The sequence below is a fragment of the Pagrus major genome, chromosome 16 (assembly GCF_040436345.1).
Source record: "Pagrus major chromosome 16, Pma_NU_1.0".
NCBI classification, from domain to species: Eukaryota; Metazoa; Chordata; class Actinopteri; order Spariformes; family Sparidae; genus Pagrus; species Pagrus major.
In genome coordinates, this window is record NC_133230.1 from 5,232,357 (window position 1) to 5,258,277 (window position 25,921).

Sequence of the window (25,921 nt, forward strand, 5' to 3'; positions counted from 1 at the left end):
TGAAAGCTGTAATTGTGTGTGACGAGGAGGTTTTTGTACAGAGGAGCAGCGATATGTAGCACTGTGTAATCTAGCAGCACAGAAGTAAACCGCATTGCTGTTCAGTTCGAGTCCTTCAATTGTTAATGTGCAGTTTTGGTCCTGGTTTGCACTGCCGTCTATCTTCACACCTGCTCCAGTCTCTGGATATCCATTATTAACATTCATGTATCCCAGGAACTGTAGTTGTCTGTTTGTCTGCTTGTACCAGAGGATTTGATTATAGGTTGAAATGGTGTGAAAACAGTTGATTTTGGCTTCTCCTCCTGGTTGGTTGAACATATCAGCTGGAGTCTGGTGGACTTGGTCACTTAAAAACAAACCTGTTGAAAATATCAAAAACAAGACAAAGTAAAATGTAGTAACAGCTGAAAATAGCCAAAAATAATATACTTTAAATGGATGTTGTTAAAAACTCTTGATGATATTACCTGAAACCAGAATATAGTTCAAATGAATGCTTAGGAATAAGAGGATCATGTTGTCTTTTGAGTTTGGTAATGATTGTATTTATATGAAAGGTATTGTCAGTCTATCAGTAGTTATACTGATTATTTCCAACCTCCTCTGTGAGTAGACCCTCCCATCAGCAAACCAACATGAAGGCATGAGGTGGGTGGTGTCATGTGATTGGGAGGTTTTTGTACGGAGGATCAGTGATATGTGGCACTGTGTAATCTAGCAGCACAGAAGTAAACTGCATTGCTGTTCAGTTTGAGTCCTTGAATTGTTAATGTGCAGTTCTTGTCTTTGTTTGCATTCCCTTCTATCTTCACAGTTTCTTCCACTCCAGTTTCTCCAGGAAATACACTTTCTCTATACATGTATCCCAGTAACTGTAGCTGTCTGTTCTTTGACGTCTTGCACCAAAGGATTACATTATAGTTTTGAACACTGTGGGAACAGGTTATTGTGGCTGTTTCTTGAGGTTTGTAGAACGTCTGGGCTGGAATCTGTTTGATTTGGTCGCTTGGAGAGGAACCTGTGTAAAAGGCATAAAGAAAACAAATCAGGATACACTCACTTAATAAGGACGAATGGAAACAAGTGCAATAAACTGTCCTGTCTTTCATTACTTTATAACCTGGATGCTTTCATTGAATGTCTAGCTGTAAATGAGGTGAACAGAAAAAGAACAAACATGAGACGTTTCATTCCATTACCTGAAACCAATATAACATTCAAGATTATGCAGCAGACAGCGATCAACATGTTGTATTTTCTGACTGAATTTAAACTCAGTCTTGTTTCTGCTGCTGTTTTCATCACTATCCATGCATGTATGCTGATGATTCCTCCTAGTTTTATGTAAGTAAGTCCTCCAATCAGAAAACCAAGGTGGGTGGAGGAGGTGTGAAAAAAAACGTCCAAGTCCCTCCTTTTTAGAGACGCACTGAGCTGCTCATCATGTCCACAAAATGTTGTTGTTAACACTCCACAAAAAAAGTTATGGAGGCAAGTCTAGCTAGAAATAACAGGCTGTTAGATCATTTTGTTGTTCTATGTAATGAAGTTAAGTTTTAATTCATTTCTGCAAAACATATTTTACATCAAGTTCAACTGATAAAATAAATATAAATGTTGTCTGTCCGTATTTATCAGTTCTATATAATGTGTCTTTATCGAAACTTGGATGCAGACGGAAAATAATTGACCACATATCAACAGATCTGTGGAGAAACACTGCACCCTAATGGACAAAATAAGAATCTAACTGCCTGGTGGTGAACCAGCTGTCAGATTGTATATTTGTTGTATATTTTTTTTGTATATTGACCAGAATTCCATTCATAAAAGCAATTAAAGGGGTGAATACTTTTTATAGGCACTATATGAGGCTGGATGTGGCAGGTAAAGTTTTGCATAGCTGCACATTAGAAACCTCCTATTATCATATCTGATTTGAATGAGAAGGAAGACCAACATTGGTTAGACTGGCTTATTCCAGGTGTAAGGGGCTGAAAGCTGTAATTGTGTGTGATGAGGAGGTTTTTGTATGGAGGATCAGTGATATGTAGCACTGTGTAATCTAGCAGCACAGAAGTAAACTGCACTGCTGTTCAGTTTAAGTCCTTGAATTGTTAATGTGCAGTTTTGGTCCTTGTTTGCACTGCCGTCTATCTTCACACCTGCTCCAGTCTCTGGATATCCATTATTAACATTCATGTATCCCAGGAACTGTAGTTGTCTGTCTGTCTGCTTGTACCAGAGGATTCGATCAAAGGTTGAAATGGTGTGAAAACAGTTGATTTTGGCTTCTTTTCCTGGTTGGTTGAACATATCAGCTGGAGTCTGGTGGACTTGGTCACTTAAAGACAAACCTGTTGAAAATATCAAAAACAAGACAAAGTAAAATGTAGTAACAGCTGAAAATAGCCAAAAATAATATACTTTAAACAGATGTTGTTTAAAACTCTTGATGATATTACCTGAAACCAGAATATAGTTCAAATGAATGCTTAGGAATAAGAGGATCATGTTGTCTTTTGTGTTTGGTAATAATTGTATTGATATAAAGGTATTGTCAGTCTATCAGTAGTTATACTGATTATTTCCACCCTCCTCTGTGAGTAGACCCTCCTATCAGCAAACCAACATGAAGACATGAGGTGGGTGGTGTCATGTGATAGGGAGGTTTTTGTACAGAGGATCAGTGATATGTGGCACTGTGTAATCTAGCAGCACAGAAGTAAACTGCACTGCTCTCCAGTTTGAGTCCTTGAATTGTTAATGTGCAGTTCTTGTCTTTGTTTGCATTCCCTTCTATCTTCACAGTCTCTTCCACTCCAGTTTCTCCAGGAGATGCACTTTCTCTAAACATGTATCCCAGTAACTGTAGCTGTCTGTTCTTTGACGTCTTGTACCAAAGGATTACATTATAGTCTTCAATACTGTGGGAACAGGTTATTGTTGCTGTTTCTTGAGGTTTGTAGAACGTCTGGGCTGGACTCTGTTTGATTTGGTCGCTTGGAGAGGAACCTGTGTAAAAGGCATCAAGAAAACAAATCAGGATACACTCACTTATTAAGGACGAATGGAAACAAGTGCAATAAACTATCCTGTCTTTCATTACTTTAAAACCTTGATGCTTTCGTTGAATCTCTAGTTGTAAATGATCTTAACAGAGAAAGAACAAACATCAGACGTTTCATTCCATTACCTGAAACCAGTATAACATTCAAGGTTATGCAGCAGACGGCGATCAGCATGTTGTGTTTTCTGACTGACTTTAAACTCAGTCTTGTTTCTGCTGCTGTTTTCATCAATATCAATGCATCTATGCTGATGATTCCTCCTAGTTTTATGTAAGTAAGTCCTCCAATCAGAAAACCAAGGTGGGTGGCGGAGGTGTGAAGAAAAACGTCCAAGTCCCTCCTTTTTAGAGACGCACTGAGCTGCTCATCACATCCACTAAATCTTGTTGTTAAAGCTCCACAAAAAAGTTATGGAGGTAAAGTTTTACTAGAAATAACAGACTGATAACTTTATTACAAAGAACAACAGAATGACCTAAGTTTTAATTCATTTCTGCAAAACATATTTTACATCAAGTTCAACTGATAAAATAAATACAAATGTTGTCTGTCCCTGTTTATTAGTTCTATATAATGTGTCTTTATCAAACCTGGATGTGGACAGAGAAGAAATGATCACATATAAACAGATCTGTGGAGATACACTGCACCCTAATGGATAAAATGAGAATCTAACTGCCTGGTGGTGAACCAGCTGTCTGTTTGTATATTTGTTTGTATATTGACCAGGATTCCATTTATGAAAGCAATAAAAGGGGAAACGATTATGGGAGTGAAAACTTTTTATAGGCACTATATGAGGCTGGATGTGGCAGGTAAAGTTTTGCGTAGCTGCACATAAGAAACCTCCTATTATCATATCTGATTTGGATGAGAGGGAAGACCAACATTGGTTAGACTGGCTTATTCCAGGTGTAAGGGGCTGAAAGCTGTAATTGTGTCTGATGAGGAGGTTTTTGTACGGAGGATCAGTGATATGTGGCACTGTGTAAACTAGCAGCACAGAAGTAAACTGCACTGCTTTTCAGATCAAGTTCTTCAATTGTTAATGTGCAGTTTTGGTCCTTGTTTGCACTGCCTTCGATCTTCACACCTGCTCCGGTCTCTGGATATCCATTAACTAACATGTATCCCAGGAACTGTAGTTGTCTGTTTGTCTGCTTGTACCAGAGGATTCGATCAAAAGTTGAAATGATGTGAAAACAGTTGATTTTGGCTTTTTTTCCTGGGTGGTTGAACATATGAGCTGGAGTCTGGTGGACTTGGTCACTTAAAGACAAACCTGTTGACAATACCAAAAACAAGAGAAAGTCAAATTTAGTTACAGCTGAAAATCGTCAAAAATAATGTACTATAAACAGATATTGTTAAAAACTCTTGATGATATCACCTGAAACCAGAATATAGTTCAAATGAATGCTTAGGAATAAGAGGATCATGTTGTCTTTTGTGTTTGGTAATAATTGTATTGATATGAAAGGTATTGTCAGTCTATCAGTAGTTATACTGATTATTTCCACCCTCCTCTGTGAGTAGACCCTCCTATCAGCAAACCAACATGAAGGCATGAGGTGGGTGGTGTCATGTGATAGGGAGGTTTTTGTACGGAGGATCAGTGATATGTGGCACTGTGTAATCTAGCAGCACAGAAGTAAACTGCACTGCTCTCCAGTTTGAGTCCTTGAATTGTTAATGTGCAGTTCTTGTCTTTGTTTGCATTCCCTTCTATCTTCACAGTCTCTTCCACTCCAGTTTCTCCAGGAGATGCACTGCCTTCAACCATGTATCCCAGTAACTGTAGCTGTCTGTTCTTTGATGTCTTGTACCAAAGGATTTGATTATAGCTTTGAATACTGTGGGAACAGGTTATTGTGGCCTTTTCTTGAGGTTTGTAAAACGTCTGGGCTGGAATCTGTTTGATTTGATCGCTTGAAGAGGAACCTGTGTGAAAGGCATCAACAAAACAGATCAGGATACAGTTACTTAAGGATGAATGGAAACAAGTGCAATAAACTATCCTGTCTTTCATTACTTTAAAACCTTGATGCTTTCGTTGAATCTCTAGTTGTAAATGATCTTAACAGAAAAAGAACAAACATGAGACGTTTCATTCCATTACCTGAAACCAATATAACATTCAAGATTATGCAGCAGACAGCGATCAACATGTTGTATTTTCTGACTGACTTTAAACTCAGTCTTGTTTCTGCTGCTGTTTTCATCCCTATCCATGCATGTATGCTGATGATTCCCTCCTCATTTTATGTAAGTAAGTCCTCCAATCAGAAAACCAAGGTGGGTGGCGGAGGTGTTAAGAAAAATGTCGAAGCCCCTCCTTTTTAGAGATGCACTGAGCTGCTCATCACATCCACTAAATCTTGTTGTTAATGCTCCACAAAAGTTATGGAGGTAAAGTTTAACTCGATATAACAGGCTGACAAGATTATTACAAAGAACAACAGAATGATGTAAGTTTTAATTCATTTCTGCAAAACATATTTTACATCACATTTAAATGATAAAATAAATACAAATGTTGCCTGTCCTTATTTGTCATTTCTATATAATGTGTCTTTATCACAACTTAGATGTGGACAGACAAGAAATGATCACATATCAACAGATCTGTGGAGAAACACTGCACCCTAATGGATAAAATAAGAATCTGACTGCCTGTTGGTGAACCAGCTGTTTGATTATATATTTTTGTATATTGACCAGGACTATATTGATGAAAGCAATAAAAGGGGAAACAATTATGGAGGTGAATACTTTTTATAGGCACTGTATGAGGCTGGATGTGGCAGGTAAAGTTTTGCATAGCTGCACATAAGAAACCTCCTATTATCATATCTGATTTGGATGAGAGGGAAGACCAACATTGGTTAGACTGGCTTATTCCAGGTGTAAGGGGCTTAAAGCTGTAACTGTGTGTGATGAGGAGGTTTTTGTACGGAGGATCAGTGATATGTGGCACTGTGTAAACTAGCAGCACAGAAGTAAACTGCACTGCTTTTCAGTTCAAGTTCTTCAATTGTTAATGTGCAGTTTTGGTCCTTGTTTGCACCGCCGTCTATCTTCACACCTGTTCCAGTCTCTGGATTTCCATCAACATACATGTATCCCAGGAACTGTAGTTGTCTGTTTGTCTGCTTGTACCAGAAGATTCGATCAAAAGTTGAAGAGGTGTGAAAACAGTTGATTTTGGCTTCTTTTCCTAGTTGGTTGAACATATGAGCTGGAGTCTGGTGGACTTGGTCACTTAAAGACAAACCTGTTGAAAATATCAAAAACAAGACAAAGTAAAATGTAGTAACAGCTGAAAATAGCCAAAAATAATATACTTTAAACGCATGTTGTTAAAAACTCTTGATGATATTACCTGAAACCAGAATATTGTTCAAATGAATGCTTAGGAATAGGAGGATCATGTTGTCTTTTGTGTTTGGTAATAATTGTATTGATATGAAAGGTATTGTCAGTCTATCAGTAGTTATACTGATTATTTCCACCCTCCTCTGTGAGTAGACCCTCCTATCAGCAAATCAGCATGAAGACATGAGGTGGGTGGTGTCATGTGATTGGGAGGTTTTTGTACGGAGGATCAGTCATATGTGGCACTGTGTAAACTAGCAGCACAGAAGTAAACTGCACTGCTTTTCAAATCAAGTTCTTCAATTGTTAATGTGCAGTTTTGGTCTTGCTTTGCACTGCCTTCTATCTTCACACCTGCTCCAGTCTCTGGATATCCATTATTAACATACATGTATCCCAGGAACTGTAGTTGTCTGTTTGTCTGCTTGTACCAGAGGATTCGATCAAAAGTTGAAGAGGTGTGAAAACAGTTGATTTTGGCTTCTTTTCCTGGTTGGTTGAACATATGAGCTGGAGTCTGGTGGACTTGGTCGCTTAAAGACACACCTGTTGAAAATACCAAAAACAAGACAGAGTAAAATTTAGTTACAGCTGAAAATCGCCAAAAATAATACTATAAACAGATGTTGTTAAAAACTCTTGATGATATTACCTGAGACCAGAATATTGTTCAAATGAATGCTTAATAATAAGAGGATCATGTTGTCCTTTGTGTTTGGTAATAAGTGTATTGATATGAAAGGTATTGTCAGTCTATCAGTAGTTATACTGATTATTTCCAACCTCCTCTGTGAGTAGACCCTCCTATCAGCAAACCAACATGAAGGCATGAGGTGGGTGGTGTCTGCATATTGTTTCTGCTGCTGTTTTCATCCCTATCCATGCATGTATGCTGATGATTCCCTCCTCATTTCATGTAAGTAAGTCCCCCAATCAGAAAACCAAGGTGGGTGGCGGAGGTGTGAAGAAAAACCTCCAGGTCCCTCCTTTTTAGTGACGCACTGAGCTGCTCATCACGTCCACAAAATCTTGTTGTTAAAGCTCCACAAAAAAAGTCTAACTAGAAATAACAGGCTGTTAACTTTATTACAAAGAACACCAGAATGATATAAGCTGTAATTCATTTATGCAAAACATATTTTACATCATGTTCAAATGATAAAATAAATACACGTTTTCTGTCCATATTTATCATTCTATGTAATGTGTCTTTATCAAAACTTGGATGTGGACAGAAAGGAAATGATCACATATCAACAGATCTGTGGAGAAACACTGCACCCTAACGGATAAAATAAGAATCTAACTGCCTGGTGGTGAAACAGCTGTCTGATATCAAACATTCACAGTGTGGTTAGTTTTTTTTCATGTGGTAATTTGTGTTATTGTGTAAGCTGCTGTGTCTGAGGAGGTTTTTGTCGAAGGAGGAGGATTTCTGTACCACTGTGCTCTACTGGCACCACAGAAATACACTGCGCTGTCTTCAGATCGACTCTTTGCCATTTTAAGACTTGACAGACTTTCCCCGTTACCGGTGATTTCATAAAAGTCTTTGAATTGATCTTCAACTTCTGCAGAAGTGTAACGTACATGGCCAACTAGAGCCATATCTTTTTTCCCAGCAGACTGTTTATACCACTGGATCATGTTGAAATTAGTGTTTGAATGGTTGCAGGTCATCAGGACTTCTTCTCCAGCATGTTTGATCAGGGCAGTGGGAGTCTGTTGAACACTGTTTTCTGAGAGTTCTGCAAGAGACGTTTAAAATAAACAGCTTTAGTGACGAAAAATAAAATGTACTGAAAATATTTAGGTAGGATTTAATGGAATTTTACCTGTTAAACAGAACGGCAGAGCTGCTAAATGTACGAGGAGTCTAATCATGATGGTAACGCAGATGATGACTGCAAACAGAAGAGAGCTGCCTGGATGTGAAGGAGGAGGAGGAGTCGACATTATGGATCATCACATGTCTTCATCGGTGGTGTACAGGATCCTGCTGTGTTGGTTAAAGGGTAACTCAGTTATTTTTCAACCTGGACTCTATTTTCCTATATTTTTCCGACCTTCAGTCACAGGTGTCTTTATTCTACAGTCAGTTGAGACACATTCACTGCACTCAGGTCATCTCCAATTCACTAATTGTGAGACTACTAGCACCAATTGGATGGACCTCTGTTGAATTGGGTCAGTCACTTTAAATCAAGTGAAAACTTATGCAATCACTTATTTTAAATCGTATAATTTTAATTAATTTACATTAAATTGTAGAACTTCTGTTCTCATTTCCACATTAAAGGGTTTTTGTTTTGTATATTTTTTCTATATTGACCAGGATTATATTCATAAAAGCAATAAAAAGAGAAAACAATGAAGGTGGTGAATACTTTTTATAGGCACTGTATGAGGCTGCATGTGGGAGGTAAAGTTTTGCATAGCTGCACATAAGAAACCTCCTATTATCATATCTGATTTGGATGAGAGGAAAGACCAACATTGGTTAGACTGACTTATTCCAGGTGTAAGGGGCTGAAAGCTGTAATTGTGTGTGAGGAGGAGGTTTTTGTACAGAGGATCAGTGATATGTAGCACTGTGGTAACTAGCAGCACAGAAGTAAACTGCACTGCTGCTCACTTTGAGTTCTTCAATTGTTAATGTGCAGTTTTGGTCCTTATTTGTGCTGCCTTCTATCTTCACACCTGCTCCAGTCTCTGGATATCCCTTATTAAGATACATGTATCCCAGGAGCTGTAGTTGTCTGTTTGTCTGCTTGTACCAGAGGATTTGATTAAAGGTTGAAGAGGTGTGAAAACAGTTGATTTTGGCTTCTTTTCCTGGTTGGTTGAACATATGAGCTGGAGTCTGGTGGACTTGGTCACTTAAAGACAAACCTGTTGAAAAATACCAAAAACAAGACATGGTAAAATTTAGTTACAGTTGAAAATAATATACTATAAACAGATGTTGTTAAAAACTCTTTATATTACCTGAGACCAGAATATAGTTCAAATGAATGCTTAATAATAAGAGGATCATGTTGTCTTTTGTGTTTGGTAATAATTGTATTGATATGAAAGGCATTGTCAGTCTATCAGTAGTTATACTGATTATTTCCACCCTCCTCTGTGAGTAGACCCTCCCATCAGCAAACCAACATGAAGGCATGAGGTGGGTGGTATCATGTGATAGGGAGGTTTTTGTACGGAGGATCAGTGATATGTGGCACTGTGTAATCTAGCAGCACAGAAGTAAACTGCACTGCTCTCCAGTTTGAGTCCTTGAATTGTTAATGTGCAGTTCTTGTCTTTGTTTGCATTCCCTTCTATCTTCACAGTCTCTTCCACTCCAGTTTCTCCAGGAAATACACTTTCTCTATACATGTATCCCAGTAACTGTAGCTGTCTGTTCTTTGACATCTTGTACCAAAAGATTTGATCATAGCTTTGAATACTGTGGGAACAGGTTATTGTGGCTGTTTCTTGAGGTTTGTAGAACATCTGGGCTGGAATCTGTTTGATTTCGTCACTTGGAGAGGAACCTGTGTAAAGGGCGTAAAGAAAACAAATCAGGATACAGTCACTTAATAAGGATGAATGGAAACAAGTGCAATAAACTGTCCTGTCTTTCATTACTTTAAAACCTTGATGCTTTCATTGAAGTAAATGAGCTTAATAGCAGCTTATTTGCAAAGAAAAACAACAAACATCAGACATTTCATTCCATTACCTGAAACCAGTATAACATACAAGGTTATGCAGTAGATGGCGATCAACATGTTGTATTTTCTGACTGAATTTAAACTCAGTCTTGTTTCTGCTGCTGTTTTCATCACTATCCATTAATGTATGCTGATGATTCCCTCGTCATTTTATGTAAGTAAGTCCTCCAATCAGAAAACCAAGGTGGGTGGAGGAGGTGTGAAGAAAAACGTCCAAGTCCCTCCTTTTTAGAGATGCACTGAGCTGCTCATCACATCCACTAAATGTTGTTGTTAAGGGTCCACAAAAAACGGATATGTACGTAAAGTCTTCCTAGAAATAACACAACGTTTACAAAGAACAACAGAATGATGTAAGTTTTAATTTATTTCTGCAAAACATATTTTACATGATGTTTAAATGATAAAATAAATACAAATGTTGCCTGTCCTCATTTATCAGTTCTATATAATGTGTCTTTATCAAAACTTAGATGTGGACAGGAAAGAAATGATCACATATCAACAGATCTGTGGAGAAACACTGCACCCTAATGGATAAAATAAGAATCTAATTGACTGGTGGTGAACCAGCTGTCTGATTATATATTTTTTGTGTATTTTTTTGTATATTGTCCAGGATTCTATTCATAAAAGCAATAAAAGGGGAAACAATTAAGGGCGTGAATACTTTTTATAGGCACTGTATGAGGCTGGATGTGGCAGGTAAAGTTTTGCAGAGCAGCGCATAAGAAACCTCCTATTATCATATCTGATTTGGATGAGAGGGAAGACCAACATTGGTTAGACTGGCTTATTCCAGGTGTAAGGGGCTGAAAGCTGTAATTGTGTGTGTGATGAGGAGGTTTTTGTACGGAGGATCAGTGATATGTAGCACTGTGGTAACTAGCAGCACAGAAGTAAACTGCACTGCTGTTCAGTTTGAGTCCTTGAATTGTTAATGTGCAGTTTTGGTCCTGGTTTGCACTGCCTTCTATCTTCACACCTGCACCAGTCTCTGGATCTCCATTACCAACCATGTATCCCAGGAACTGTAGTTGTCTGTTTGTCTGCTTGTACCAGAAGATTCGATTATAGCCTGAAATGGTGTGAAAACAGTTGATTTTGGCTTCTCCTCCTAGTTGGTTGAACATATGAGCTGGAGTCTGGTGGACTTGGTCACTTAAAGACAAACCTGTTGAAAATACCAAAAATGTAAAGCTCATTTGCTGCGACAATAGCTGAAAATAATATACTATAAACAGATGTTGTTAAAAACTCTTGATGATATCACCTGCAACCAGAATATTGTTCAAATGAATGCTTAGGAATAGGAGGATCATGTTGTCTTTTGTGTTTGGTAATAATTGTATTGATATGAAAGGTATTGTCAGTCTATCAGTAGTTATACGGATTATTTCCACCCTCCTCTGTGAGAAGACCCTCCTATCAGCAAACCAACATGAAGTCATGAGGTGGGTGGTGTCATGTGATAGGGAGGTTTTTGTACGGAGGATCAGTGATATGTGGCACTGTGTAATCTAGCAGCACAGAAGTAAACTGCACTGCTTTTCAGTTTGAGTTCTTCAATTGTTAATGTGCAGTTTTCGTCTTTCTCTGCACCGCCGTCTATCTTCACACCTACTCCAGTCTCTGGATTCCCATTATTAAGATACATGTTTCCCAGGAACTGTAGTTGTCCGTTTGTCTGCTTGTACCAGAGGATTTGATCAAAGGTTGAAGAGGTGTGAAAACAGTTGATTTTGGCTTCTTTTCCTGGTTGGTTGAACACATCAGCTGGAGTCTGGTGGACTTGGTCACTTAAAGACAAACCTGTTGAAAAATACCAAAATCAAGACATAGTTAAATGTAGTAAGAGCTGAAAATAGCCGAAAAATAATATACTATAAACAGATGTTGTTAAAAACTTTTGATGATATCACCTGAAACCAGAATATAGTTCAAATGAATGCTTAGGAATAAGAGGATCATGTTGTCTTTTGTGTTTGGTAATAATTGTATTGATATGAAAGGTATTGTCAGTCTATCAGTAGTTATACTGATTATTTCCACCCTCCTCTGTGAGTAGACCTTCCCATCAGCAAACCAACATGAAGGCACGAGGTGGTGGTGTCATGTGATAGGGAGGTTTTTGTACGGAGGATCAGTGATATGTGGCACTGTGTAATCTAGCAGCACAGAAGTAAACTGCACTGCTCTTCAGTTTGAGTCCTTGAATTGTTAATGTGCAGTTCTTGTCTTTGTTTGCATTCCCTTCTATCTTCACAGTCTCTTCCACTCCAGTTTCTCCAGGAGATGCACTGTCTCTAAGCATGTATCCCAGTAACTGTAGCTGTCTGTTCTTTGACGTCTTGTACCAAAGGATTTGATCATAGCTTTGTATACTGTGGGAACAGGTTATTGTGGCTGTTTCTTGAGGTTTGTAGAACGTCTGGGCTGGACTCTGTTTGATTTGGTCGCTTGGAGAGGAACCTGTGTAAAAGGCATCAACAAAACAAATCAGGATACACTCACTTATTAAGGATGCATGGAAACAAGTGCAATAAACTGTCCTGTCTTTCATTACTTTATAACCTGGATGCTTTCATTGAATCTCTAGTTTAAATGATCTTAACAGACAAAGACTGAACATCAGACGTTTTATTCCATTACCTGAAACCAGTATAACATTCAAGGTTATGCAGCAGACGGCGATCAACATGTTGTATTTTCTGACTGAATTTAAACTCAGTCTTGTTTCTGCTGCTGTTTTTCATCACTATCCATGCATGTATGCTGATGATTCGCTCCTTATTTTATGTAAATAAGTCCTCCAATCAGAAAACCAAGGTGGGTGGCGGAGGTGTGAAGAAAAATGTCAGTCCCTCCTTTTTAGAGACGCACTGAGCTGCTCATCACATCCACTAAATCTTGTTGTTAAAGCTCCACAAAAAAAGTTATGTAGGTAAAGTCTAACTAGAAATAACAGACTGTTAACTTTATAACAAAGAACAACAGAATGATTTATGTTTTAATTAATTTCTGCAAAACATATTTTACATCACGTTCAGTTGATCAAATGAATACAAATATTGTCTGTTCATATTTATTATTCTATGTAATGTGTCTTTATCAAAACTTGGATGTGGACAGAAAGGAAATGATCAAATATCAACAGATCTGTGGAGAAACACTGCACCCTAACGGATAAAATAAGAATCTAACTGCCTGGTGGTGAAACAGCTGTCTGATATCAAACATTCACAGTGTGGTTAGTTTTTTTTTATGTGGTAATTTGTGTTATTGTGTAAGCTGCTGTGTCTGAGGAGGTTTTTGTAGAAGGAGGAGGATTTCTGTACCACTGTGCTCTACTGGCACCACAGAAATACACTGCGCTGTCTTCAGATCGAGTCTTTGCAAACTTAAGACTTGACAGACTTCCCCCGTTACCAGTGACTTCACAAAAGTCTTTGAATTGATCTTCAACTTTTGCAGAAGTGGTAAGTACATAGCCAACTAGAGCCATATCTTTTTTCCCAGCAGACTGTTTATACCACTGGATCATGTTAAAATTAGTGTTTGAATGGTTGCAGGTCATCAGGACTTCTTCTCCAGCATGTTTGATCAGGGCAGTGGAAGTCTGTTGAACACTGTTTTTTGAGAGTTCTGCAAGAGACATTTAAAATAAACATCTTTAGTGAAGAAAATAAAATGTACTGAAAATATTTAGGCAGGATTCAATGGAATTTTACCTGTTAAACAGAACGGCAGAGCTGCTAAATGTAAGAGGAGTCTAATCATGATGGTAACGCAGATGATGACTGCAAACAGAAGAGAGCTGCCTGGATGTAAAGGAGGAGGAGGAGGAGTCGACATTATGGATCATCACATGTCTTCATCGGTGGTGTACAGGACCCTGCTGTGTTGGTTAAAGGGTAACTCAGTTATTTTTCAACCTGGACTCTATTTTCCTATATTTTTCCGACCTTCAGTCACAGGTGTCTTTATACTACAGTCAGTTGAGACACATTCACTGCACTCAGGTCATCTCCAATTCACTAATTGTGAGACTACTGGCACCAATTGGATGGACCTCTGTTGAATTGGGTCAGACACTTTATATCAAGTGAATACTTATGCAATCACTTATTTTAAATCGTATAGTTTTAATTAATTTACCTTAAATTGTAGAACTTCTGTTCTCACTTCCACATTAAAGGGTTTTTGTTTTGTATATTTTTTCTATATTGACCAGGATTATATTCATAAAAGCAATAAAAAGAGAAAACAATGAAGGTGGTGAATACTTTTTATAGGCACTGTATGAGGCTGCATGTGGGAGGTAAAGTTTTGCATAGCTGCACATAAGAAACCTCCTATTATCATATCTGATTTGGATGAGAGGAAAGACCAACATTGGTTAGACTGGCTTATTCCAGGTGTAAGGGGCTGAAAGCTGTAATTGTGTGTGATGAGGAGGTTTTTGTACGGAGGATCAGTGATATGTAGCACTGTGTAATCTAGCAGCACATAAGTAAACTGCACTGCTCTTCAGGTTGATTTCTTCAATTGTTAATGTGCAGTTTTGGTCCTTGTTTGCACCGCCGTCTATCTTCACACCTGCTCCAGTCTCTGGATATCCATTAACATACATGTATCCCAGGAACTGTAGTTGTCTGTTTGTCTGCCTGTACCAGAGGATTTGATCAAAGGTTGAAGAGGTGTGAAAACAGTTGATTTTGGCTTCTTTTCCTGGGTGGTTGAACACATCAGCTGGAGTCTGGTGGACTTGATCACTTAAAGACAAACCTGTTGAAAAATACCAAAATCAAGACATAGTTAAATGTAGTAAGAGCTGAAAATAGCTGAAAATAATATACTATAAACAGATGTTGTTAAAAACTCTTGATGATATCACCTGATACCAGAATATAGTTCAAATGAATGCTTAGGAATAAGAGGATCATGTTGTCTTTTGTGTTTGGTAATAATTGTATTGATATGAAAGATATTGTCAGTCTATCAGTAGTTCTACTGATTATTTCCAACCTCCTCTGTGAGTAGACCCTCCTATCAGCAAACCAACATGAAGGCATGAGGTGGGTGGTGTCATGTGATTGGGAGGTTTTTGTACGGAGGATCAGTGATATGTGGCACTGTGTAATCTAGCAGCACAGAAGTAAACTGCACTGCTCTCCAGTTTGAGTCCTTGAATTGTTAATGTGCAGTTCTTGTCTTTGTTTGCGTTCCCTTCTATCTTCACAGTCTCTTCCACTCCAGTTTGTCCAGGAGATGCACTGTCTCCATACATGTATCCCAGTAACTGTAGCTGTCTGTTCTTTGATGTCTTGTACCAAAGGATTTGATTATAGCTTTGAATACTGTGGGAACAGGTTATTGTGGCTGTTTCTTGAGGTTTGTAGAACGTCTGGGCTGGAATCTGTTTGATTTGGTCGCTTGGAGAGGAACCTGTGTAAAAGGCATCAAGAAAACAAATCAGGATACACTCACTTATTAAGGACGAATGGAAACAAGTGCAATAAACTGTCCTGTCTTTCATTTCTTTAAAACCTTGATGCTTTCATTGAATCTCTAGTTTAAATGAGCTGAACAGAGAAAGAACAAACATGAGACATTTCATTCCATTACCTGAAACCAGTATAACATTCAAGGTTATGCAGCAGACAGCGATCAACATGTTGTGTTTTCTGACCGACTTTAAACTCAGTCTTGTTTCTGCTGCTGTTTTCATCAATATCAATGCATCTATGCTGATGATTCCTCCTAGTTTTATGTAAGTAAGTCCTCCAATCAGAAAACCAAGGTGGGTGGCGGAGGTGTGAAGAAAAACGTGCAAGTCCCTCCTTTTTAGAGACATACTGAGCTGCTCATGTACAGTCTTGTTTCTGCTGCTGTTTTGATCACTATCCATGCATGTATGCTGATGATTCCCTACTGATTTTATGTAAGTAAGTCCTCCAATCAGAAAACCAAGGTGGGTGGCGGAGGTGTGAAGAAAAACGTCCAAGTCCCTCCTTTTTAGAGACGCACTGAGCTGCTCATCACATCCACTAAATGTTGTTCTTAAAGCGCCACAAAAGAAAGTTATGGAGGTAAAGTCTAACTAGAAATAACAGACTGATACTTTATTACAAAGAACAACAGAATGATCTAAGTTTTAATTCATTTCTGCAAAACATATTTTACATCAAGCTCAGTTGATAAAATGAATACAAATGTTGTCTGTCCATATTTATCAGTTCTATATAATGTGTCTTTATCAAAACTTGGATGCAGACAGAAAAGAAATGACCACATATCAACAGATCTGTGAAGAAACACTGCACCCTTACTGACAAAATAAGAATTTAACTGCCTGGTGGTGAACCAGCTGTCTGATTGTATATTTTTTTTGTATACTTTTTGTATATTGACCGGGATTATATTTGTAAAAGCAATAAAAGGGGGAAACGATTGGGGAGTGAATACTTTTTATAGGCACTATATGAGGCTGGGTGTGGCAGGTAAAGTTTTGCATAGCAGCACATAAGAAACCTCCTATTATCATATCTGATTTGGATGAGAGGGAAGACCAACATTGGTTAGACTGGCTTATTCCAGGTGTAAGGGGCTGAAAGCTGTAATTGTCTGTGACGAGGAGGTTTTTGTACGGAGGATCAGTGATATGTAGCACTGTGTAAACTAGCAGCACAGAAGTAAACTGCACTGCTCTCCAGTTTGAGTCCTTCAATTGTTAATGTGCAGTTTTGGTCCTTGTTTGCACCGCCGTCTATCTTCACACCTGCTCCAGTCTCTGGATTTCCATCAACAAACATGTATCCCAGGAACTGTAGTTGTCTGTTTGTCTGCTTGTACCAGAGGATTCGGTCAAAGGTTGAAATGGTGTGAAAACAGTTGATTTTGGCTTCTCCTCCTGGTTGGTTGAACATATCAGCTGGAGTCTGATGGACTTGGTCACTTAAAGACAAACCTGTTGAAAATATCAAAGACAAGACATGATTAAAAGGAGTAACAGCTGAAAATGGCTGAAAATAATATACTATTACCAGATGTTGTTTAAAACTCTTGATGATATTACCTGAAACCAGAATATAGTTCAAATGAATGCTTAGGAATAAGAGGATCATGTTGTCTTTTGTGTTTGGTAATAATTGTATTGATATGAAAGATATTGTCAGTCTATCAGTAGTTCTACTGATTATTTCCACCCTCCTCTGTGAGTAGACCCTCCTATCAGCAAACCAACATGAAGGCATGAGGTGGGTGGTGTCATGTGATTGGGAGGTTTTTGTACAGAGGATCAGTGATATGTGGCACTGTGTAATCTAGCAGCACAGAAGTAAACTGCACTGCTGTTCAGTTTGAGTCCTTGAATTGTTAATGTGCAGTTCTTGTCTTTGTTTGCATTCCCTTCTATCTTCACAGTCTCTTCCACTCCAGTTTCTCCAGGAGATGCACTGCCTTCAACCATGTATCCCAGTAACTGTAGCTGTCTGTTCTTTGACGTCTTGTACCAAAGGATTACATTATAGTTTTGAATACTGTGGGAACAGGTTATTGTGGCTGTTTCTTGAGGTTTGTAGAACGTCTGGGCTTGAATCTGTTTGATTTTGTCACTTGGAGAGGAACCTGTGTGAAAGGCATCAACAAAACAGATCAGGATACAGTTACTTAAGGATGAATGGAAACAAGTGCAATAAACTGTCCTGTCTTTCAATACTTTATAACCTTGGTGCTTGCATTGAACCCTAGTTGTAAATGAGCTTAACAGCAGCTTATTTGTAAAGAGAAAGAACAAACATCAGACATTTCATTCCATTACCTGAAACCAGTATAACATTCAAGGTTATGCAGCAGACAACGATCAACATGTTGTGTTTTCTGACTGAATTTAAACTCAGTCTTGTTTCTGCTGCTGTTTTCATCAATATCCATGCATGTATGCTGATGATTCCCTCCTCATTTTATGTAAGTAAGTCCTCCAATCAGAAAACCAAGGTGGGTGGCGGAGGTGTGAAGAAAAACGTCCAAGTCCCTCCTTTTTAGAGACGCACTGAGCTGCTCATCACATCCACTAAATGTTGTTAAAGCTCCACAAAAAAAGTCTAACTAGAAATAACAGGCTGTTAACTTTATTACAAAGAACACCAGAATGATGTAAGCTTTAATTCATTCATGCAAAACATATTTTACATCATGTTCAAATGATAAAATAAATACACATGTTGTCTGTTCATATTTATTATTCTATGTAATGTGTCTTTATCGAAACTTGGATGTGGACAGAAAGGAAATGATCACATATCAACAGATCTGTGGAGAAACACTGCACCCTAACGGATAAAATAAGAATCTGACTGCCTGGTGGTGAACCAGCTGTCTGATATCAAACATTCACAGTGTGGTTAGTTTTTTGTTCATGTGGTAATTTGTGTTTTTGTGTAACCTGCTATGTCTGAGGAGGTTTTTGTAGAGGGAGGAGGATTTCTGTACCACTGTGCTCTACTGGCACCACAGAAATACACTGCGCTGTCTTCAGATCGACTCTTTGCAAACTTAAGACTTGACAGACTTCCCCCGTTACCAGTAATTTCACAAAAGTCTTTGAATTGATCTTCAACTTTTGCAGTGACACGTACATGGCCAACTAGAGCCATATCTTTTTTCCCAGCAGTCAGTTTATACCACTGGATCATGTTAAAATTAGTGTTTGAATGGTTGCAGGTCATCAGGACTTCTTCTCCAGCATGTTTGATCAGGGCAGTGGGAGTCTGTTGAACACTGTTTTCTGAGAGTTCTGCAAGAGACGTTTAAAATAAACAGCTTTAGTGACGAAAATAAAATGTACTGAAAATATTTAGGTAGGATTTAATGGAATTTTACCTGTTAAACAGAACGGAAGAGCTGCTAAATGTACGAGGAGTCTAATCATGATGGTAACGCAGATGATGACTGCAAACAGAAGAGAGCTGCCTGGATGTAAAGGAGGAGGAGGAGTCGACATTATGGATCATCACATGTCTTCATCGGTGGTGTACAGGATCCTGCTGTGTTGGTTAAAGGGTAACTCAGTTATTTTTTAACCTGGACTCTATTTTCCTATATTTTTCCGACCTTCAGTCACAGATGTCTTTATACTACAATCAGTTGAGACACATTCACTGCACTCAGGTCATCTCCATTTCTCTAATTGTGAGACTACTAGCACCAATTGGATGGACCTCTGTTGAATTGGGTCAGTCACTTTAAATCAAGTGAAAACTTATGCAATCACTTATTTTAAATCGTATAATTTTAATTAATTTACATTAAATTGTAGAACTTCTGTTCTCACTTCCACATTAAAGGGTTTTTGTTTTGTATATTTTTTCTATATTGACCAGGATTATATTCATAAAAGCAATAAAAAGAGAAAACAATTAAGGGGGTGAATCGTTTTTATAGGCCCTGTATGAGGCTGCATGTGGGAGGTAAAGTTTTGCATAGCTACACATAAGAAACCTCCTATTATCATATCTGATTTGGATGAGAGGGAAGACCAACATTGGTTAGACTGGCTTATTCCAGGTGTAAGGGGCTGAAAGCTGTTATTGTATGTGATGAGGAGGTTTTTGTACGGAGGATCAGTGATATGTAGCACTGTGTAATCTAGCAGCACAGAAGTAAACCGCACTGCTGCTCACTTTGAGTTCTTCAATTGTTAATGTGCAGTTTTGGTCCTTGTTTGTGCTGCCTTCTATCTTCACACCTGCACCAGTCTCTGGATATTCCTTATTAACATACATGTATCCCAGGAACTGTAGTTGTCTGTTTGTCTGCCTGTACCAGAGGATTTGATCAAAGGTTGAAGAGGTGTGAAAACAGTTGATTTTGGCTTCTTTTCCTGGGTGGTTGAACACATCAGCTGGAGTCTGGTGGACTTGATCACTTAAAGACAAACCTGTTGAAAAATACCAAAATCAAGACATAGTTAAATGTAGTAAGAGCTGAAAATAGCTGAAAATAATATACTATAAACAGATGTTGTTAAAAACTCTTGATGATATTACATGAAACCAAAATATAGTTCAAATGAATGCTTAGGAATAGGAGGATCATGTTGTCTTTTGTGTTTTGTAATAATTGTATTGATATGAAAGGTATTGTCAGTCTATCAGTAGTTATACTGATTATTTCCAACCTCCTCTGTGAGTAGACCCTCTTATCAGCAAACCAACATGAAGGCATGAGGTGGGTGGTGTCTGCAAACAGAAGAGAGCTGCCTGGATGTAAAGGAGGTGGAGGAGGAGGAGGTGTCAACATTATGGATCGTCACATGTCTTCATCAGTGGACTGCATAGTATCCTGCTGTGTTGGTTAAAAATATTGTCAGGAGGGATTACATTGCAGCTGCAGCCGTCTCCCTCAATATTGGACTAATATCAAAAACTCTTGTCCCGATGAGTAAATTAGATGCAAAACATGGGAAAATAGGATCCATGTTGGAAAATACCAGACTTAGGCCGACACTTTAACACAGAAAAAGACTGTTTTGAGGTTGATATCAATGGTGATTTCCTGCCACATGCTGCAGTTAGATGCAGGTGTGCTCTTCTTCACTGTGAATTTATGTGGCTGACTATTAGAGAGGGTTTTTGTATAGACAAGACTGAAATTGAGTCACTGTGCTACTAGCTGCACAGTAATACATGCCACTGTCTTCTGGCAGTCTGAGTTTTTGTACGTGAAGTTCAGATTTTGCTGAGCCATCTCCTGTCACCTTGAAATGCTGTTGGAACGGCTCCTCAAGGGTCGGGTTCTTATATTGAGTTAATCCAATGAGTTTGAGGCCTGAGTCCCCCATCGGCTGCTGGTACCACAGTATTACAATGTATGAACTGTCTGAATGGTTGCAGCTGATTGTTGCTGAACCATTAGGGCTTCCTAAAATCGATGATGGACCCTGATCGACTTGAACACTCAGTGAACGACCTGCATTTAAAGAGAAATACAGTGAGTGAAGAAAAAGGGTTGCAAAAAATGTAGGATTCAGCAAATGGCGTGAATTTGAACCTACAGGAGAGCCAGAGAAGCAGCAGAGTGATCCTGTTGATGTTTCTGATCATGATGTCTTTATCGTCCTCTCTTTCTGCATTGACTGACAGACTGAACGGACGTTAAAGGATCACCTCAGGGGGGAGGAGACAGAGATTTGTTGTGTTGAGGGACCTTTGTCATGGTTAATAACATGGTGCCAATCCTTAAGTTTGCACATTACTTTTGCCTTTTGATACTGCATCTCATGTTGGTTTTTTCCACTTTATCAATGTGTTTAATCAAGTCAATCATGTGTCTTTGGTTTTTGTGCAACTTGACAACTATCTGCACAGTGAGGGTGCTGACAGCACAGAAATACAATCTGTTGTCACTCGGTTGCACATTTTTCACTGTGAAAGATCCTCTCACTGCTTCAGTTTTTCCTGCTGGGAATTTGTCCTGGCTAAAATCTCCAAGATCTGGCCGGATATTTTGGGAAAAGTGTCAATAGTCATCCCTACAATATTTTTGTGACATTGATATTTGGTCAAAAATATTGTGATGTTAATTTTTATTTCAAAAATAAAGAGGAACATTTAAGATGAAGTCTATAGAATTTAACTGGAAGGACAAAAGAAAAAATGTGCATTAGTATGGAGTACATGCTGCCAATCGAGCTCCCCCTACAGGCGATTAAAGACACTGTGACAGCAACAGTTGGGTATTTGTACAGCTGTCTCAGTCACCTGTATCACTGTGTTCACGCACAGCACAGAAATACACTCCACTGTCACTGAACAGCAGCCTCTCCACTGTCAAAGATCCAGTCTGAGCATCCTTCTTCGTTGCTGGGAATTTGTCAGCACTGAAGCCACTTTCATATTGATGAGCACTGTATGCAGTTGTGAGAACTATCTGCTTCATCCCCTCCCCTGGCAGCTGTCTGTACCAGTACATCTCTCGATATATATCGCCCTTAGTTTGATTGCAGTCCATTGTGGCAGGCTGACCCTCGTTCATCCACAGCAGAGGGGTCTGGTTGACTTCACTCCCATCGATAAGACCTGTGAAAGAAAAAGATCTTGTCATGTTACAGAACCACCAGTGACTCCTCTTCATCATGAAAACTGAATGGACTAAATCAATTCATCAGCGTCATAATGTACAGTACCTATAATGCAGAGCAGAGCTGCAGAGAGTGTGATCAGACCAGCTGTGATCATTATTGTGTTGTGAGCTAAATGAACTCAGAGAGCAGAGTCACTGTCAGTGTGTGTGATGGGAGGTGTGACGTTACAACAGAGACATGCAGAGTTACAGGTGTGAGTGTTGCTGTGTGATGTGATGTTGTCTGATTGTCCTCGAGGTCCCCCTACAGTAGAGCTGCTACATACACTCACTGATAGATATGCCAACAGTGCTCTGAGGTTTTTGTTCAGCGCTCTCATGTGTCTGTATCACTGTGTTTACTCACAGCACAGAAATACAAGCCTTTATCTCCTGGCTCCAGATTCTTCACTGTGAAGCTCCCGGTGTAAACGTTGGGTTTGGTGACTGAGAATTTCTTCTCGCTGAAGTTGGGTACAAAGTCAGGATTGGAGTTTGCCATAGTGGACACTACTTGTTTCATTGTTTCTCCTGGCAGCTGTCTGTACCAGTACATGTAGAAGTAGTCTCCACCCTTTGTTTGCCGACAGTTTATTGTTGCATTTTCACCCTTGTATCTCCACAGTATTTTGTCCTGGGTCACATCATCACCAGCAGTCAGACCTGTGTGTATAACAGCAAAAGTTATCACAAGTGATTTCCATGTTTTTGCTCACAAAGGTTAAAGGCTGTAATGTTGTGAGGAGATCTTACCTGTAATCCAGAGCAGAAGTATTAGGAGACAAAGTTTGATAATGTCCATGTTCTTCAGTTTAAAGACTGCAGCAGGTCCAACACAACTGTCAGAGTAGTTAGAGGTCTAAAAAGTTGCAGGTGGGAGTGTCATATGTGTGACGTTCAGTCCTGGTGTACGTATCTGGGATGATTTGTGGTCCTCGAGGTCCCCCTACAGTATGTAAGATACTTGTAATACTGTTCAGTTCATCTATAAAGATTGTTTTGATAACCATTATAAGGTTGCAGCTGCTTAATAAATGGTTTATAAAACATGTAATTGTTTAACAGTGAAATAAGTATCAACTACAGTTTCATTTATTATAAGTTTAGGACAGGTTTGATGATTTCTAAGGTCTGGTCTAAGATGAGTGTGTAGTTCCCTCTACAGTTCATTAAAAGAACAGCTGTCTGCTTTTCACTGTGACACCAACAGTTGGGTATTTGTACAGCTGTCTCAGTCACCTGGATCACTGTGTTCACGCACAGCACAGAAATACACTCCACTGTCACTGAACAGCAGCCTCTCCACTGTCAAAGATCCAGTCTGAGCATCCTTCTTCGTTGCTGGGAATTTGTCAGCACTGAAGCCACTTTCATATGTATGTGGGGGACTTGTTGTTGTGAAAACTATCTGCTTCATCCCCTCCCCTGGCAGCTGTCTGTACCAGTACATCTGGAAAAAAGTATTGCCCTTAGTGTGACTGCAGTCCATCTTGGCAGACTGACCCTCGTTCATCCACAGCAGAGGGGTCTGGTTGACATCATTCCCATTAATTCGACCTGCAAAAATAAAAATCTTGTCATGTACTCAAATAATCTGTTATTGCTTTTTAATTAAATGAAGCTGGAATAATCAAAGCTTAAGTGAACATTTCTCCTGTCAGTCCTCAGCGTCATAATGTACAGTACCTATAATGCAGAGCAGAGCTGCAGAGAGTGTGATCAGACCAGCTGTGATCATTATTGTGTTGTGAGCTAAATGAACTCAGAGAGCAGAGTCACTGTCAGTGTGTGTGATGGGAGGTGTGATGTTACAACAGAGACATGAAGAGTTACAGGTGTGAGTGTTGCTGTGTGATGTGATGTTGTCTGATTGTCCTCGAGGTCCCCCTACAGTAGAGCTGCTACATACACTCACTGATAGATATGCCAACAGTGCTCTGAGGTTTTTGTTCAGCGCTCTCATGTGTCTGTATCACTGTGTTTACTCACAGCACAGAAATGCAAGCCTTTATCTCCTGGCTCCAGATTCTTCACTGTGAATGTCCCAGTATTAGCGTCAGGTTTGGTGACTGAGAATTTCTCCTTGCTGAAGTTAGGTTCAAAGTCAGGATTGGAGTTTGCCATAGTGGACACTACTTGTTTCATTGTTTCTCCTGGCAGCTGTCTGTACCAATACATATAGATATAGTCTCCACCCTTTGTTTGCCGACAGTTTATTGTTGCATTTTCACCCTTGTATCTCCACAGTATTTCATCCTGGGTCACATCATCACCAGCAGTCAGACCTGTGTGTATAACAGCAAAAGTTATCACGAGTGATTTCCATCTTTTTGCTAACAAAGGTTAAAGGCTGTAATATTGTGGGTAGATCTCACCTGTAATCCAGAGCAGAAGTATTAGGAGACAATGTTTGATAATGTCCATGTTCTTCAGTTTAAAGACTGCAACAGGTCCAACACAACTGTCAGAGTAGTTAGAGGTCTAAAAAGTTGCAGGTGGGAGTGTCATATGTGTGACGTTCAGTCCTGGTGTACGTATCTGGGATGATTTGTGAAACTTAGGAGTGACAGTTAAACAGAGTTGGTGATTGTTGAAGAGCAGAAAGACAAGCGAGGATTGTTTTGTTAAGATTTATTTTGTATTTCTGTCCAGTTTAAATGAAGTCATACGATTACGACATCAAGACAATTAAATAACTGTTTCTGCAAATGGAGTCTGGTGGCTTTGGCGGAAGAAAACGTGTCTGTTTCTGGGTAAACAAAAAGGATCTTAATCTTTAATTAAAATAACAACCTGTGTAGGGATCCTTTTCATTATGTTGTCAGACACTTAGAATAACAACACAATTACAGTGGACAGACTTTGACGGTGTGTAATTGTCAGGAGGGATTACATTGCAACCGCAGCCGTCTCCCTCAATATTTGGACTAATATCAAAAACTCTTGTCCCGATGAGTAACTTAGACACAAAACATGGGAAAATAGGATCCATATTGGAAAATACCAGACTTAGGCCGACACATTAACACAGAAAAAGACTGTTTTGAGGTTGATATCAATGGTGATTTCCTGCCACAGGCTGCAGTTAGATGCAGGTGTGCTCTTCACTGTGAATGTATGTGGCTGACTATCAGAGAGGGTTTTTGTATAGACAAGACTGAAATTGAGTCACTGTGCTACTAGCTGCACAGTAATACATGCCACTGTCTTCTGGCAGTCTGAGTTTTTGTACATGAAGTTCAGATTTTGCTGAGCCATCTCCTGTCACCTTGAAATGCTGTTGGAACGGCTCCTCAAGAGTCGGGTTCTTATATTGAGTAAATCCAATGAGTTTGAGGCCTGAGTCCCCCATCGGCTGCTGGTACCACAGTATAACATTGTAAGTACTGTGCGAATGGTTGCAGCTGATTGTTGCTGAACCATTAGGGCTTCCTAAAATCGATGATGGACCCTGATCGACTTGAACGCTCAGTGAACGACCTGCATTTAAAGAGAAATACAGTGAGTGAAGAAAAAGGGTTGCAAAAAATGTAGGATTCAGCAAATGGCGTGAATTTGAACCTACAGGAGAGCCAGAGAAGCAGCAGAGTGATCCTGTTGATGTTTCTGATCATGATGTCTTTATCCTCC

General features: G+C 39.1%; 1 gene segment (V, D, J or C); it reads right to left on the reverse strand.

Annotated features, from left to right (window-relative positions):
• Positions 1 to 23,522: 23,522 nt before the first annotated feature.
• Positions 23,523 to 24,415, reverse strand: LOC141010227 (T cell receptor beta variable 29-1-like). The segment is given in 2 exon segments: positions 23,523 to 23,848; positions 24,277 to 24,415. Coding segments are annotated over 2 exon segments (465 nt in total).
• Between the last annotated feature and the right edge of the window lie 1,506 nt (positions 24,416 to 25,921).